General features: G+C 44.3%; 1 protein-coding gene across 1 annotated transcript in view; it reads left to right on the top strand.

The window, feature by feature from the left end:
* Nucleotides 1–12,225: 12,225 nt before the first annotated feature.
* Nucleotides 12,226–16,807, top strand: part of SERINC5 (serine incorporator 5) — a 39,054-nt gene continuing 34,472 nt past the window's right edge. The window contains exon 1 of the mRNA XM_072359444.1: nucleotides 12,226–12,568. Within this exon, the coding sequence (XP_072215545.1) occupies nucleotides 12,542–12,568 (27 nt within the window). The 5' untranslated portion in view covers nucleotides 12,226–12,541. The remainder of the gene's footprint in view (nucleotides 12,569–16,807) is intronic.

Consider the following 16,807-nt stretch of genomic DNA (forward strand, 5'->3'; position numbering starts at 1 on the left):
CTTGATAGTTTTTACCTTGATATTTACCGATACTGGGATTTGAGTAACTCCTATGCATTGTATTGATATTCCTCGTATAACTTAATCAAAACTGTTTCTTTCTTCCACTATATTGCCTCAGTAAAAGCAGCAAAACTCATTCCACTCTGTTTTGACAAACAAGCTTAGAGCCAGTAGGAATTCTAGCACTTTTACTTTGCATTTGCCCTATGCTTTTACCCATCCTGTGGCCTTGGTTCTGCCAGCACTCCAGGGAGCTTTGCTAGTTCTTTCTTCTACCTGGGTTTGTTCTTGGATTCTGTGACTGTTCCTGTTCTCTTGATTTTGCTGTCTTCTTAGCTTCTGCCTGGCTGCTTCTGGTGGTGCATGGTCACTTATGCTGTGTGTGCTCTAATATAAAGATGCCTTTATAGATCTCTACAATAGTAGCAAGCTTTACCAGCGGCTTCTTAACATTTGCTGCCCTGAGGAAAGGGAGGAATTACCACAAAAAAAAAACAAAACAACACAACAAAAACCAACCCTATAATTTGAGTCGCTTTTCTTTGAATCCCTCTGTTCCCTCTCAATTACATGAACTTTGTCTGAGGTAAGTAAGGTATGTTTTCCATATGGCTGTAATAAAATCAAGGAATAAAACAGGAATAAGTCTGGATTTAGCTTGTCAGATTGAGATAGGGAAATGTCTTGGATGGCTAAGTTGAACAGCATTCACAGGTTTAGTGATGCGTGCTTTGTTGGTATCCAGTAGTGTAAAAGACTAGAGAAGATACATGCATGGCTGTAGTCCTTTTGAGCACAAAGTACAGTAGGAGACCCTCCTGTTGATTCTTCACAAAGCCTGCTGCGAATTAGATCTATTCTTCCTATAACCCATCACCACCAGCAGGATGGTTCCAGAAGCAGCTCTGTTCTTGCTAGCTCTTGCTTCTTGAAAGCTGAGGCTTGCATTTGTCTAACAAATCCAAGATGGCCAAACATTGTTCATCTTACAATGCCAATATCCACCTGCTTTTCAAACTCTCCATGTAGAACTGGAATAAAATCTCCATTCTGATGCTACTGAAATGTCGTCCTGTTGTCTGTGTTCAATTCACCCCATTTTTCAATTGCCCGTTTGTGGGCAACTTATTCAGAAAACTATTATCTTTTTTTTTGTTTTTTTTAAGACAATTCTGTACTCTCAAATGATTACTTGGGGGGTTCTGTCTCTTCCTTCCACTAATCAAATCTACAGACAATCAGGCAGATCCTGCATGAGAACTTTCTGAGAATCTTGCTGTGTTGCCTTCACAGAAGCTGGCAATGTTGTAACTATTTCCTCTAGTGGCACGAGTTCAAATTATGCCCAGAAACTTAAATACTAACAGCATCCATTACTATGGTAAGAAAAGAATGGCTTGTAAGGTAAGAAGAAGGAGAAGGCAGCATTTTGCTCTTAATGAATAAGTTTAATGGAATGGGGTTTATTGTGTTCTGCATGAGATTTGTGTCACATTAATAGTTACACTGACCTGCCTTTGACAGTAGAACATGAACTAAGTACTTTGTTTTTGCAAGATCTACAGTTTAGGCCAGACTGGTGGGTGGGTAACCTCAAGGAATGCGTAGCTGTAGAGTTCAGTGCAAAGCAAAGTAATGGCACCATCATGTAGTTTGGTCTCAAAATTTACTGGTGCAGAAAGGTTTAGTAGACAATAATAGAGAAATGGTTGCAAGTTCACAGCCATAAGGTTGTGGTCAGTAGCTCTATGTCCAGTTGGTGGCCTGTCATGAGCAGTGACCCCAGGGTCTGTCTTGGGTCAACTACTCATTAACGTCTTTATCAGTGACACAGATGATGGGTTTGAGTTCACCCTTAGCAAGTTTGCTGATGACATCAAGCTGAGCAGTGCAGTTGATACAGCAGAAGGAAGGGATGCCATCCAGAGGGGCCTTGATAAACTTGAAAGCTGGGCCCTTGTGAACCTAATGAGGTTCAACTAAGCAGAGTGCAGGGTTTTGTACTTCAGTCAAGGTAATCCCATATATGAGAGTAGCCCTGCTGAGAAGGACTTAGGGGTTCTAATTAACGAAAATCTTAACACGAGCCAGCAGTGTGTGCTTGCCACCTGAAAGGCCAATGATACCCTGGGTTCCCTGGCCAGCAGGGAACAGGAGGTGTTGTCCCTCTATTCTGTCCTCATGAGGCCCCATCTAGAGTGCTGCATCCAAATCTGGGCCCCCAGAATATGAAAGATGTCAGGCTTTTGGAGAGGGACCAGAGGTGAGTCAAGAGGGTGGTCCAAGGACTGGAGCACTTCTCTTGTGGAGATAGGTAGAAGGAACTGGGCTTGTTCAGCCTAAAAAAGAGAAGCCTGTGGGGACACCTCACTGTGGCCTATCAATATTTAGAGGAAGTTTATAAACATAAGGGAAATCAACTTCTTGCACAAGCAGATAGTGATAGGATGAGGGGGGATGGTTTTAAACTTAGGGAGGTGTTACTGGTTTACAGATTGGTTCGGCCCGATTCCGTGACTAGTGGGGCCAAGGGATTTCACAAAACCCACGCCTCCAGAGAAGGGAAACAGGGGACCCCAAAATAATTAGGAAAAAAATAACGGCAATGATCTGAGTAGAAACAAACTAATTTTACTAAATATAGTATCGGAATGCAAAATAATTAGAGTTGAAGCCAATAATCAGGTATAATGAGAGAGTATCTGGAAGCTATAGGCCTTACAGTAATTGCGCAGTCAGGACAAGCAGCAGCGAAGCAGAAGGGCAGCGAAGAGCAAAGCCGAAGGGAAGCAAGAGAGAGTCAGATGACCCAGCACCACCTTTTATGTGTTCCCCCTGTGCGTGGATGATATCAGCACAGCGAGCAGTCTTCTGGGGAATGTAGTTTCTTCTCTTTGCTGTGTGGACCTGGGGCATTAACACTTTAGTCCCTAGTACACTACATGATGTGATGATGTGGAATACTGATGATCACAAAACCATGACAGGAGGGGAGATTTATATTAAATGTCAGGTGGAAGTTCTTTACCAAGAGTGTGGTGAGATGCTGGAACAGGCTGCCCAGAGGGACTGTGGGTGCCCTGACCCTGGAGGTGTTCAGGGCTACGTTTGATGGGGCCCTGAGCAATCTGATCTAGTACTTGACCTGGCAGCCGGTAGCCCTGCCTGCAGCAGAGCAGTTGGAACTTGATGATCCTTTAGGTCCCTTCCAATTCAAGCCATTCTATGACTCTTATGGTTTTCCTGAATTTGCTTCTGGAAAATGGCTCTAGCCCCTACAAAGGTTCACAGCATCTTGAAAGCTGTTTCTATAAGCTCATACATCAGAAGACAGAAGAAAATTAAGGTATTTTTCTAGTGCCAGCAAACCCCTTAGAGCCATTATTGTAATGCTTTTTCCCTTCTTGCTTTTTTTTTTCCTTCTTGATTTTTCCCTTTTGCATTTTCCTTTCCTCCCAGAGCTGTAAATAAGATCAGCAAAGAACTTGGTGCCCTTGGGAAATAGTGCAATAGGCCATACCTTTCTCTTGGGCTTCTTGCACTTAGCCAAGCATTAAAACAAATAAGATGCTGTGACTGCTAACCTTTGTGTTCAAATGGGCTATTCCCCGTTGCTTTTTGTCAGGTCTACAAATGAACTATGCTATGGCAACTGATCCTGATATGATTCTTACATGCAATGGCTTCTAGAACATTTCCAAGCATTCTGGAAGCTCTTGGCTACTTTTGGTTTTGGGAAGAAGTGCTCAGCAATCTCCAAGTAAAAAGAGATAATGGTGCACACTTAGGAAAAAATTAGGAGTATGTGTATTGTGTCCTGCAGTAATCCGGACTGTGAGATAGAGATGGTCTTGCAGTAGCACGAAGGTATAACTCAAAGGTTGTACATAGATGGTTTTTGCTGTCTGTTGGTACCTTTGCATGGTGCTCCCTTTGACTGGAATATGTTTTCCACAGGAAACTATTTTAGGAAACATTGCAGTGGTTCTGTCATCAACTGTGTAAAAGGTCCCCTTTGGATCTGAGTGGTCATTTCCAGAACGTGTGCACGTGCATTTGTGCACACACATTTCCCCTCCTTCCCATAAACAGATTTTTGATTGCTGTCTCATTTCTAGGCTAAAGCAAAACACGCTTTTACCTAAAAGGCAATCTAAAATTGTTTGTAAGTTAATAGGCATACGAGGCATGGATTTACACTATAAAAATGAACAAACTGTATGTGTCACCACCACATGTAATAGATTTTGGTTTTGTTTTCTTTCTGGTTGCATTTATATTTGGAAAGTTTTTATGTATTTCATTTCACCTGAATCATGGCCAAACAGTGAACTTATTGCATGCAGCCTTTCTCCTTCTCTTTGCCAGTTGGCACAGACCAGATTATTTTTAATTACTAAAAAGTCATGGAATTTCACTACAGAAAAAGCACCATTTCCAGTTGCAGCTTCATTTCAGGAAGTGTGAACAAAATGGCACAATTTGTAATTTTCTTACATTAAAATACACTGAGATGGTTCATACTGTGTGAATCCTCAAGAATCAGAGAGTCCTTGTGTGTTCCTGCTCAGTTATGATTTCTCCGTGCTGTGCCAAAAAGCTTTTTGCTTCACCACCAAACAGCTTTTGAGTTCTCTATAGAACTGGTAATATTGCATTCTTCTCACAGTGAAGGGGGATGGGAAGAATCCTGGTTTCTACTACAATAATACATGCAGAAATGAGTTGGGAGTAAGTAAAACAGATGCACGTTAAACTGCAATATCTGCAAGTGAAGCTGCACTCGGGATCCAAGGGTAATGCCTTTCTTGGCAGCTTGAACAAAGCTGATGGGCCACAGAAGGGCACTAGTGTGTGTGAAACAGTGTTAGAAAACTTGCAGGCAGTTTCGTAGGCTACTTGAAGGTGGATGGCTCAAAAGCAGATGTTTCTGAGGCTTCATGTTCTACTATGCTGTTTGTATATTTACTGAGAGTGGAAACTGGTTTGCTCTCAGAGAACAACTGGCTTCTTACTAGCTTTTTTGCTGGCAAAAACTTTACGACGGCTAACCAAGCACTTTCCTTCTTTCCTTGCTCCCCAGCATCCAAACTGAGACCAGAGACTGAAGTCTATTCCTCAGTATTCCTCAAGTTGACCATGTTGTGCCTTCATTTGCCTTTCACCTTGCAGTGTGACAGGTTCAGGCAGTATAATCTTTGCTGCTGTTACATGTATGTCCTGTCCTGACTCATCAAATTTCATGTTTTTTAAAATCCCTTACACAAAAAAAGGCCAAAGCACCTTGTCTTTCTCTGCTGAAGCTGAGAATTTCCCATCACTTGAAAATCATAAATCAGATTTAGCATTTCTTCAAAGACATGCTCTTTATCCTGCCAACAGGAATGATTTGAGGTTGGAATTACCGGCTGAAGATTTCTGGCCAGTTAATCAGATATGGGGAACACAGTAATGTTATCTGATTTCAGAATCGACATGTGATGGGCAGACTGTATTCTAAATGCAGGTTAGTTTCAGAGCAACAGTTCTTTACGTACAGTAACATCTGGTTGTCCCTCGGCTGTTAACCTGCTTAATGCTTGCCATCAACACAGCAGGAAAGTCCAAGCCTTTCTCGTGGCAGATGTTTCATTATAAAAGCCACGGAGTACATCCCAAGGCTCTGACCAACTAATTGGCAAGTCCATTACAGAGCTCCACTGTTTTCTTCAGTGCGGAGGCTGGGTTTATTTATGTCAGATCACTGACATAAGGATAACAGTGCTGGCATGAAGAGACATGCATGGAGCTTGAGTTAATGGTGTTCCCCACCCAGGGAATGCTTGCTGCTATCACAAAGCATGAGGTTTTTCTGAGAGCACCGAGGAGGGGCAGTATGATGAGCTAACAGTTTGGGTTAGACAGCAGATGTAAGCTGCTAAATTGCAGTGTGTGTCCCTAGGATGCTGCAAGAAGTCTCCAATGATGTAAGTTTGAAGCCTGTCATTAACACAAACTGTTCTTTGTCTCTCTTCCCTCTTATCTGGCTCCCTCTTGTCATGTTCAGAGTGGGATACAGCTGGGCCTTCATGCTAGTTGAGAAGAAAGGGTGACTCAAAACAGCAACAGGCTGCATGATGTGGGGAGAGGTTTTTCTCTCCATCACCAAACTCCTAATGCTTGTACTCTCCCATCATACCCATGCTTCACCATTTCCCAGTCTCCCCTTGCACGACAGTTTCATTATAAAACCTCTTTCAAGTTTTGAGTTAATTTTGCATGAGTGGAAATTAAGCCAACCCTGCCCAGTCAGCTTCTTGTAACTGTACAAGAAGTCTGGAACAGAAATAGAGGAGGAATATAGTTCACATTCTGTGATGCTTGTCTAAACCACACGATTCAAAAACCTGACTGTGTTTCAAAGTTAAAAGCACCAGTTGTTTACTATCATGTGTCTGCTGGCCACACCGTTTTCCTGCCTGCTGTTCAATTCTTGATTCTTTCTCTTCAGCGCTGACTTTGTGGAGAGGAGCAGTAAATAGAGGACCTGTGTTTAGACTCTTACCACCAGCCCTGACGTGAGGAGACCTCCCTTGAGGTTGTGGCTGATGCTCTTCCTATTAAAGAGTCTCAGCTGCAACGGTGACTGAACTGTGGTGGGATCCCCCAGGATCCCTGTGTGCTGGTTTTGTTTGCAATTAAATAACAATCTGATTGACAGAAATAATCTCATGACTGTGGTAAGTACCACAGCTCTATCTTCAATATGCACAGATGGCAGAGCACCACCTGTATGCCTTTAATAAACTGTACTCCTAGAGTAATTCTGAGCTCTTTGGTTTCCAGCAGAACACCAAATTTAACATTGATTCATCTTATAACCTGTTTCCTTTTTTGATGTTGTCTACATATATACATAGTGTAATAGCCTGTAGTCACAGAGTTCCTAAGATTAGGGTATTTTAAGACTAGAAATAAGATTCTAAATAGTTGTCTTAAATATTACAGCACACACTGAAGATAAAGCTGATGAAGTCAGGGGGTCTTTCTACAGGGAACCTTATTGCTACTGTTGCTGACTTTGTTTACAGTAGCAAAGATGGCTTGAAATCATACAAAAAAGCTGAGAAATCTAGAGGAAAAGCTTTCCTGGATGTGGTGCTCACCAGCAGATGGAATAATTAGAGAGGTTATAATTGGAAACAATCTGGGCTACGGTGATCATGCCCCAGTGTGGAGTACATGACCTGCAGGGATATGGGGCTGGCCATGTCCTGGTAAAGTCAGGACCTCGAATTTTACAGGTGCATGTTTCCAGTTCTTCAAAGAATTAGGATGAGATCCCCTGGAAATTGTCACTAGGGATAAAAAATTTCACTTAAAGAGCTGGCAGCTCTTTAAGAACATTTTTCATAGAGTGCAAGAGCTCTCCATCCTCATGTGTAGGAAATCCAGCAGGGGAGGAAGGAGGCCAGCGTGGCTGAACAAAGACCTGCTGTTCAAACTGAGGTATAAGAAGGAGAAATACAGGCAGCAGAGGCAGGAATGGGTGGTCAAAGATGGGATCAGAAAAGATAAGGCACAGATGCAAATGAACTTGGCAAGGGATGCAAAGAATAATAAGAAGGGATTTCACAGATAGGTTGGTCAGAAAAGAAGCCAAAGGAGCGAACTGGTGACAACAGACACACAGAAAGCTGGGATATTCTAAAACCTTTTTGATTCTGTTTTTACTGACAGTCTCCTTACATCTCTCAAGACCCTGAACCTCAAAGGAGGGACTGAGGGAGCAAATCAGTTCCCTCTGTAAGTGAAGATTAGGTTTGAGAACACCTGATGAACCTAAATATACATAAATCTACAGGGCCTAATAACATGCATCCCAGGGTACTGAAGGAAGTGGCTCGTGTTGCCAGTCCACTCTTCATCATGTTTGAAAAGTCATGGCTGTCAGCTGAAGACCCTCATGACTGGAAAAGATGGAAAGATCACTTCTATTTTTAAAGGGTATGAAGGAGTACACTGGGAACTACCAAGTGGTCACCCTCACCGCTGTGCCTGAGAAGATCATACACTCATAGAATTGTTTGAGTCATCTAGTCCAATTCCCCTGCTATGAACAGGGTCACCTACAGCATGATCAGGTTGCTCAGAGCTTTGCCCAGCCTGGTCTTGGATGTCTCCCCTTATCCTATTGCAACAGACCCAGCTAAATTCTGTTCCCTTCTTTTTTATAGCCCCCCTTTAGATGCTGAAAGGCCTGAGACACTAAAGCCTGAATAACAGGCTCTGAAACAGTTGCCCTCTAGATGAACCTCACAACCACACACTGTACCACACATACAATGCAGTACTTACCTATTTTGCTATTTTAACATGATCATATAAATTTGATGGCAGTTCATAAGGACCCATTGTAACACTTTTTGCTTAACAGTAACAGTTAATGGATCTTTATTTAGGGGCATGTTGCAAGAGCTCGAAAACAGACATCTGACCTCGAAAACAGACATCTGACCTCGTTGAGAAACATGTGGTTACGGCCTAAATAGATAGGGAAGCTCCCCCACTTCCTCCTAGAGACCTGCCCAGTCTTTGGGTAGAATCCAGAAGGATGAAACAAGATGTTTCTGTATTTGAAGTTCCGTAAACTTGTTTATTCATCTATATAAAAGTTGGACCCCTTGGAGACCTCAACCACGAGTGGACAAACTACTTAGGACCTCAAAACTGCCAAATCCTTGCTGTAACCAAGGCTCTCCAGTGATTATGGATCTGGAGGATGGTAAAGTATAAGGGCAATCAGTGGTGTATCTTTCTTAGTCTCTGTAGTTAATCTTATGTAGTAACAATTACGTGCATTACCTCATTTTGTTTTATTCTTGCTGTATCATTTCAATTATAATTTTATTGCTTTAAATGTAAGATAAACTCACTTCTTTAACCTGGTGTTCTTGTCCTTTATGCCAACCCTGTCCATTGGCAAAACATAAATTAACATCACAGGCAGGATCAGAAAAAAATACTGAAAAATTTCAGTTCCATCCATTCCTAGGTGGGAAGACCTTCCCCATAGTTCACTGGCTCTTACGTTGGCTAAGGTTGGAGGTGTGAGCAGTCAGTTGAAAGGAGCTGAGTCGTTGGATACACTGAAATGTGTGCAAAAACTGCTTGTCTAAAAAAAAAGAAATTGTGTGTTTGGGAAGATGGGAGCACACAACACACAGGAAACAGCACCAACAGATAGAGCAGTTGTCAAAAGCTGTGTGATCTGTGGAATCAAACTGTAACGTTACAGTGTCAAAATGCAGTTGCTTTGTCAATAAGTTGGATGCTTACCAGACTAGCTGAAAAGACTGCAGTTTGTGTTGTGTAGTACAGATATAAGAGGATGAGTGAATCATAGGAACGTGCATTTAGTGGTAGCAGAAGCAGGCATGCAATGAGATACCAACAGATGGAACAGAGATATTTGGGCTTCTATGGATTCTAATGAGGCTGGGCTCCTAGATGAACTCTGAGGTGTTAAACCTGAATGAGGAAAAAGAATGGAATTAGATGCTAATGGACAACGGGTAAGGTAGGATGTGATAGAGGATTACGTTCAGATTAAAGGAAATGTTATAACTGAGGAGCTTAAACAAAGATCAGGGGAGCCTCTGCTTTCCTGGGTATTGTGTTGGTATGATAAGGGAGCATCAGACCCCTTCTATGATCCTCCCTTCACCATTCTATGATCAGGATCATGGACCAGGGATTTTAAAAAGTTTTCAATCGAGAGTTTAGACTACTTTGTGCAAGATGCATTTTGAAATAGTGTTTATGACACTAATTCATTACTCTTAGCAGCTCAAGGATGTAATACTAAATAACCTATAGAATATGACTGGCCAGGATCTGAATGTCAGTGGTATACTGGTGAGACTGCATACAACATATGAAGAAAGAAGGGGCGAAATTGGCCATTTCTATTGGAGATGCTGATTCTATGATGTGGAATGCTCTGTTTGTATGAGAAACAGTCTTAATTAAAACTGCTGCACCAGCATATAAAAATGTGATTATGACACACCAGATGAACGAGACAGGAAATCTCCTCGACAAGATAAATGAAAAAGCACAGCATCTAGATGACCTTGAAGAATAGGGTTCCTGGGGAAGTGCAGGAAACCAAGGCACTCGAGACAATCCTAAAAGCAGTGAAAACGGGATTTCTTTTATATATACAAACATATACATATATACATACACACACGTATATGTATACATATACATATATATATATATACACATATGCAGCTTTATTAACAGATGTCTCATGATAAGACAGATGGTTTTCCAACACATGAGTTATGGAGGATATGTAAACAGGGAGAGCTGGATAAACCTACCAAGAAAGCACAGAACTGTAAAGCAAAAGATCCAGGAACAACTCAGCCTACAGCACCTCCTCTGGAGCCTCAGCAGGACTTTGCATCTGCTCGCGGAGCATAGGAATGGAACATCACTTCTGCGTTAGCACTAAGAAGATAAATATTTTACTGATAGTTCTTTTTGGGGGGGTCTTTTTACACCATCAGGGGTCTCTGATAGTCTTTGCATGCCCAGCAGAACAGGTGAAATAATTTTTAGTCACAGAGATTAGGTAGATGGAGTAATTTAAAGGTACAAAGACTGTAGCTCTTGTCTATCCAGCCATCTGGAACACCTCTGCACCTTGAGTTAGAGTTACACATCCTGCTCCTGAACAGTGAGATTATGCCTTTAATAACTGTGGGAATCAAATGCTGTTTCTGCATGTAGAACAAGATTAGAATATTTTATTTCAAAGTCTCCGTATTTAAGTGAAGCAATTTATAGTTATTCAAAATGAGGTAAAAGTTGTAGGTACAAAGACTGCAGCTCCTGTCTGTCCAGCTGTCTGAAATGAAACTACTGATTTTTGGTGCTGGACAAAAAAGACCTGAGTAATAAAGGATCCAAAGAGGAGAAGTTAAAATCATTAACAATATACCTGTATAAACAAACAACATATTTATACATATATACATATATGTATGTAATGTTTTGTTGTTCACATTGTAAGTCGTGACATACCTAAGGATGCGCCTGAAGAGCTATCAGGAAGCACTGGAATCCCTCGCCTCTCCCCCCAACCCCGGGGCTCTTTGTTTAACAAAGTGTCCCTGGGACAGAATGGAAGAAGCTTTGGAGGGAATCAACATATCAGTACGATAAGAGTGCCGAGACAACTTGGAAACAGAAACAGCAGGATGGCGACCGACTGGCACAAGATAGCACAGGAATTAACAAGTGTCAGAATGTAATTAACGAACTCAAAGCTCGGGTAAAATTGTAACCTGGAATACCCAACCAAAGGGGAAGCGGGGAGGGGAAACGCATGGGAGACAAGGTATAGAAACTGTGATAACTGAGCGATAGAGAATGTAAGAAGTTAAATAGTTAGCAATATACCCGTATAGCTAGCAACACTTTATGTTTAGCCAGCATGAATATATGTAGGTAATATTTTGTATCATGCTCACACGCATTGCAAGAGAGACTGCTCTAAAGAGAGAACAAGTCATGACGTGCCCAAGGAAGTAAAGGCAAGTTGGAACATGCTAGCCTGAAGAAGCATCGGGAAGACCTGGCATCCCCCCCCCGGTGCTCCTTGTTTAACCAAGGAAGCGCCCTTTGGGCGGAATGGAAGCGACCTCGGAGAGGATCACCATGTCAGTAGGAGTGATTAGACCTCTTGGAAACAGCGGGATGGCGACCGGCTGGAGGCAAGATAGAATACGAATTAACAAGTGTGAGAACGTAATTAACAAATGTAAACCTTCGGTAAGACTGTGAACCTGCAGTGCCCCGCCAATGGAGAAACAGGGGAGGGGGTAAGTGTGGGGGAGACAGGTACAAAAGCTGCGATGCTGTTTCCGTGGGTGCTCTCCTGTCGGCAGGACGCCCGGCGTTGCACTCGCGAATTAGAATTTCTTGGCCGGAGACCCTGTCACCTAAGGACGATCTCCGCCGCTCCTGACACACGCACTGGAGCGCTCCGGCGGATCATGGTTTTGTCATCCGCCTCACGAGGGCTGAATGCGCGCTGTCAGCACGCCGGCCCCGCACCTGCCGCGCGGGCTGCCTGCGCCCTCACGCCGCCTCGGCCCGCTGGGGTGAGCAGGGCGCGGGGCCGCGCTGCCTCCGGGCCGAGCGGCGCTGACGGAGCGGCCCCGCCCTGGGGAGCCGCGGAACACCCGGGCGGGCGGGCAAGGCGGAGCGGCCGTGAGCAGGCCTCGCTCCCGCCGAGGAACGACGCGACGCGCCCCCGAGAGCCCGCGGCCCGGCGCCGTCCGAGGGCGCCTCGCTCCCTGACGACAGCGGAAGCCGCGCGGCGGGGCCGGGCCGAGGGCTGCGGGCAGAGGCGGTGCGGCTCCGCCCGTCCCTGGCGGTACCCTGCGCGGCACGGCCCAGCCCGCACCCGCATGGGGCGACCGCCTCGCACCGCGCTGTTGTGAGCGAGCGAGCGAGCGAGGCAGTCAGACGCGCCGCCGGCATGTCCGCGCCCTGCTGCGCCGGCCAGGTAGGGCTCGGGGCGCCGGGAGCGCGTCGTGCGCGGGCCTGCCGCGACAGCCGAGCGGAGGGAAGGAGCGCGGCGTGCCTCCGCCCGCGGCTGGAGGAGCCCGGCTCGGGGCGCCGAGGGCACCTGACTCCCTCTCCTGCCTCTCGCTGTAATGGTGCCTCTTTATAACAGCTTGCGCGTTCGTAGCTGGGAGAGCCGCGCATTGCAGCGTCCCGGGAGAACGGCGCGGCTCCGGCTCGGCTGTCGGAATGGGTCCGCCGCTGGAGCCGCGGGCCGGGCCGAAGCGGAGCGGGGAACCGGGAAGCGCTCCGCAGCCGCTGCCCGCGGGCGGACGGGGGCAGTCTCGGTGCCGTCCGCTCCCGCAGGCGCCGCTCGGGGAAGGGCTCGGCAGGTGCCGGCGCTGTGGGAGCCGCCGGGCTGCTGCCCTTCGGCGTCGGTGGGGTCCTGAAGCCGGGATGCCCTGGTTTGCCCGCACGCAGCGTTCTGATGGGTGAAGGACTATTGAATGGGACGGGAAGGGGTGCGCGAGGCCCCGTCCAGATCTGCTGCAGGGAAGGACGGCAGTTGTACCCCTTGTCTCTAGACTGCTGTTAGGCTGCACTCGCCCCGCCGGTGCTTTATTGTTTGCTTAATTTTCCCATATCTCCACTTCTGCCGCATTAGCGTGTTACTACTTGTCCTGACAGTGGCAGGCAAATTCTATTGGTTTACAACAGCCTTTTACATATTCGAACATCGCAAGGTCCAAATTCTGTTGGTATTGCCCCATTGGCAGCTGCCCAACCTCAGCTTTTGATTATTCTCCTGCTTTTGTATGAGCTGTCTGGGAATGAACTCCAGCTTGTGCCAGCAGCTTGGGAGCCCAGTCTAGATCTCGTCCTTTGGCTGTTCCAGTGTTCAGCAGGCTGCAGGGCTGTTCAATGTGCCTCCACAAACCTGTCCTCCAAACAAAATGCTGCCCTGCACCAAACCAAGATTGCTGGTTGTGAGCAGGAACTGCTCCCTTTAAAGATTTACTCCTGGGCTGCTGCCTCACCTGCAATTTTGCAGCAGATGAAGGAAGTTTTGGACCTACTTGGTCTTTTCCATGGGATGAAGAGAACAAAGTGCTGGTAGTAGATACTGTTAGTAGATACTGTTAGGTGGTTGCTGGCTATTCATGTCTTCCTGTGTTTTTTGTTGTATCTCCTGGAGGAATAGCTTCCAACTGAAAGATCAAAACCGTTTTGAGGCTCATATGGTGAATGGCTTGCTTTAGCACAGCTGAACTTCGAAGAATTCTTAAAACCACCCTTAATATCCTGTGTAGTAATATCTTCTAGTGTAGTAATGTGTTTTATTGACACTGATGTGTAACTTCAGTCTGGAAAGAAAATGAACTCCTTCGTGATTTTGGAGCCTAAGCAAAAGCCCTAAAGTGGATGCAGTCATAGTGCCAAAATTATGCAATACCCTAGGGAGATGTATTCTGCTGGATGAAACTTTTTTTTTTATGTGAGACTTATCTGTGCTAAATATGGCATGCTGCTGGATTTACACCAGCAAATTCAGTGTGGATGCCCTTTTTACAGATTAAGATAATAAATGATATAAAACATGTTTCAGTGCTGTGCAGTGTAACTTTTTTTAGAGGGAAAATGTTTTTTGAGTTTACAGCTAGAATAAATCCAACCTTGATGGAGGCGAGGATGTTGGTGTACTGTAATTAATATACAAAAATAAAAAGGGCAGAAGTTCCTCTTTCTCAACCCAACTTTTTCAGGCATTTTAAGAGTGCCATTAATCATGCTGGAAAATCAGGAAGGAATTTGTCTTTTCCTTTTGTGTTCTTCAAAATACAACCCTGCCTACAGAAACAGTAATGAAGTTCTTGAGGAAAGATGGGACTTTATGCAATAGGTTCTGAAAAACAGCCCTTTTGTTGGTCTCTCCTGTCTGTCTACAAAATGCTGGTTGGATGGGTTTGATATCCTATGGTGTTTGTTTTTTTTTTGGGGGGGTTGGGCTGTTTTCCTGTTATTAGGAAGTGTTTTGGCCTTGCATTCTCTGCTGCGCTGTGTTTCTGCGGTTCTGCTCTGCAAGAACTGGCTAGAGAGGTTTGGTGTTCTCCTTGTGAGCTGGAAAAGCGCAAGTATTACATGTTGTTGTCTGTAGCCAATACCAAAACATTGTTGTGAGTTACTATCGCTTGGCTATCAATTTTCTCCATTCAGAGTGCCAGCAAAATCTTCTAATATGAAACAGACAATGAGTTATCAGTTCTTTTGGGTCTGGACCAAATTGTACTCAGTGTCTAGTTGATGATGCCTGTCTGAATGAGCTTATTCAGGTTTCCCAGCCCAAGTTCCTGTTGTTAAAGCACACAGTGGCTGGCAGCCAAACTTTAGTGTACTTTGGTTATGCTGATTTTGCACAAAAAAAAAAAAAAAAAGAAAAAGAAAAAAAAAGAAAAATTTTAAATAATCTTAATTAACATCACTGTGTGACTTGCATCCTTGCCAAGTGGACCATGGGAACTTGCTCTCAAGGAACTTGGCCATTGACAAACTTTAGTTTCAGCAGCAGTTTTTGTCACATAACATGCGAACTGACTTTTGCAGAAAATGGCAATCTTTAGGTGTTTCTGCTCTAAAAGTGTTTGCTAGTGTTTTTTATTCTGCAGGTATTTCTTTGGTAGACCCATTTTCAGGATGCAGCAAGAGTACAGTCTAGCTTGGACCTCCACAATGCTTTTGATTACATAAAAACATCTGCTTAAATTGACAGGAAACAGGATTTTACATTTGGCTTTTCTTCAGTAGTTATTCTCAAGAGAATCAAGTTGAGATCATGGTTAAGAAAAGCAGCTGTTGCGGAAAATCTTTATTACAATGAATAAGGTTTTTTTCCCGAAGTTAAATAAATGTAATTTAAATAGTTACTGTTTAGTTTGTAGGGGGCAGTGTGCTGCAGCTGGCTTGCTGAAGAAGATGGATTTTTCAATTAGAATTGGTAGTTATTAGAGCTATTAAAGCATTCAAAACTATTTTTTGTAGGTCTGTTAAGTCTCACGTGCTGTCTTTAGTGCTGCTCAGCACTTGAAATCATATCAAGTAGTAAACGCAGTAAGATGCTCCATAAGTAGAATATGAGATTTGTCTTTATGCCCAGGCCATTAACTTGGGTTTACAAAAACAATAAAATGCCGTATTCAAATCCAGGGCTTAGCCCATACTCATACTTCCCTGTGTCGGGGGCCTCTGGGGCAGGGAGGGGGACACCAGCACTTGTAGGTGAAGGGACAGCTGGCTGCCTGAGGTCTGGTTTGGGGTACCAGAGGTACAGTCATTAAAAACAGGGCTTTCCTCTTCTTCCCCTTCATTTGTAAAAATGTGGAGGCTTTGCTCTAAAGCAAATAGATGCCCAAACAACAAAATTAATGAAGCTTGCTGTCCTACAGCTTTGCGTGTTGAGGTTGAGGTATTGTACATCAATTTCTCTTCTAGTAAATACTGCAGCCTTGTCTTTGTTCAGGCTTCAGACATCATTTTTCTCTGCTAGCCCTTCTGCCTATTTTCATGAAAACAGTGAGGAAGTAATACCTTTGAGGCCCCATCACGCTCTCGTAGCTGGATAAAATTTGCTGATGGATCCAGAAGTGACTGGGAAGGGAGCTGACAACAACCAAAAGGCAGTGAGATCATGTAAGTGTTGTATTATCTTACATTTGCACTGCTAGCTTTAATTCAAAGTAATCCCTTCCCTGGCAGTGCTTTGAGGCAGACAATATGGTTTCTCATTCCTGCTTAATTTCTCATTCCCACTTTTTTCATCTTTTTCCTCCTGCATCCCATATTGTCAGCTGATTGTACTGTGTGCTTACAGAAACAGCTCAAACACCCATACTCATACAGCTGGGGAGTGAAGGCTGTGTAAGAGTGAACCTTCAAGGGCAAGGAGGTACTATTCTGTGAAAGGATTTGCATCTTGTTGCTGCATTTACTTATTGTTTAGGGTGCTTTTTTCACTACTGAGACTGTCACTGCAGTGAATGTACTCAGAGTTGCAAGTGCAAGACGTGCTTGTTTTGTGGAACAGCTGAGTGAAAGCCTTGGCTGTAAGTACAGGTGTGAGCTGGAGGTTCTGCCTAGAGCTGGTGTCTGCTGCCATCCCAGACATGTTCCAGGTTTGCAGCTTGGCCGTGTGAAGGTGCCTGGGCTTCAGGTTGCTTCCAAAGCCCTTCTTAAGTCTGAGTTGATG

This window comes from Excalfactoria chinensis, chromosome Z, assembly GCF_039878825.1.
Source record: "Excalfactoria chinensis isolate bCotChi1 chromosome Z, bCotChi1.hap2, whole genome shotgun sequence".
Classification (NCBI taxonomy): domain Eukaryota; kingdom Metazoa; phylum Chordata; class Aves; order Galliformes; family Phasianidae; genus Excalfactoria; species Excalfactoria chinensis.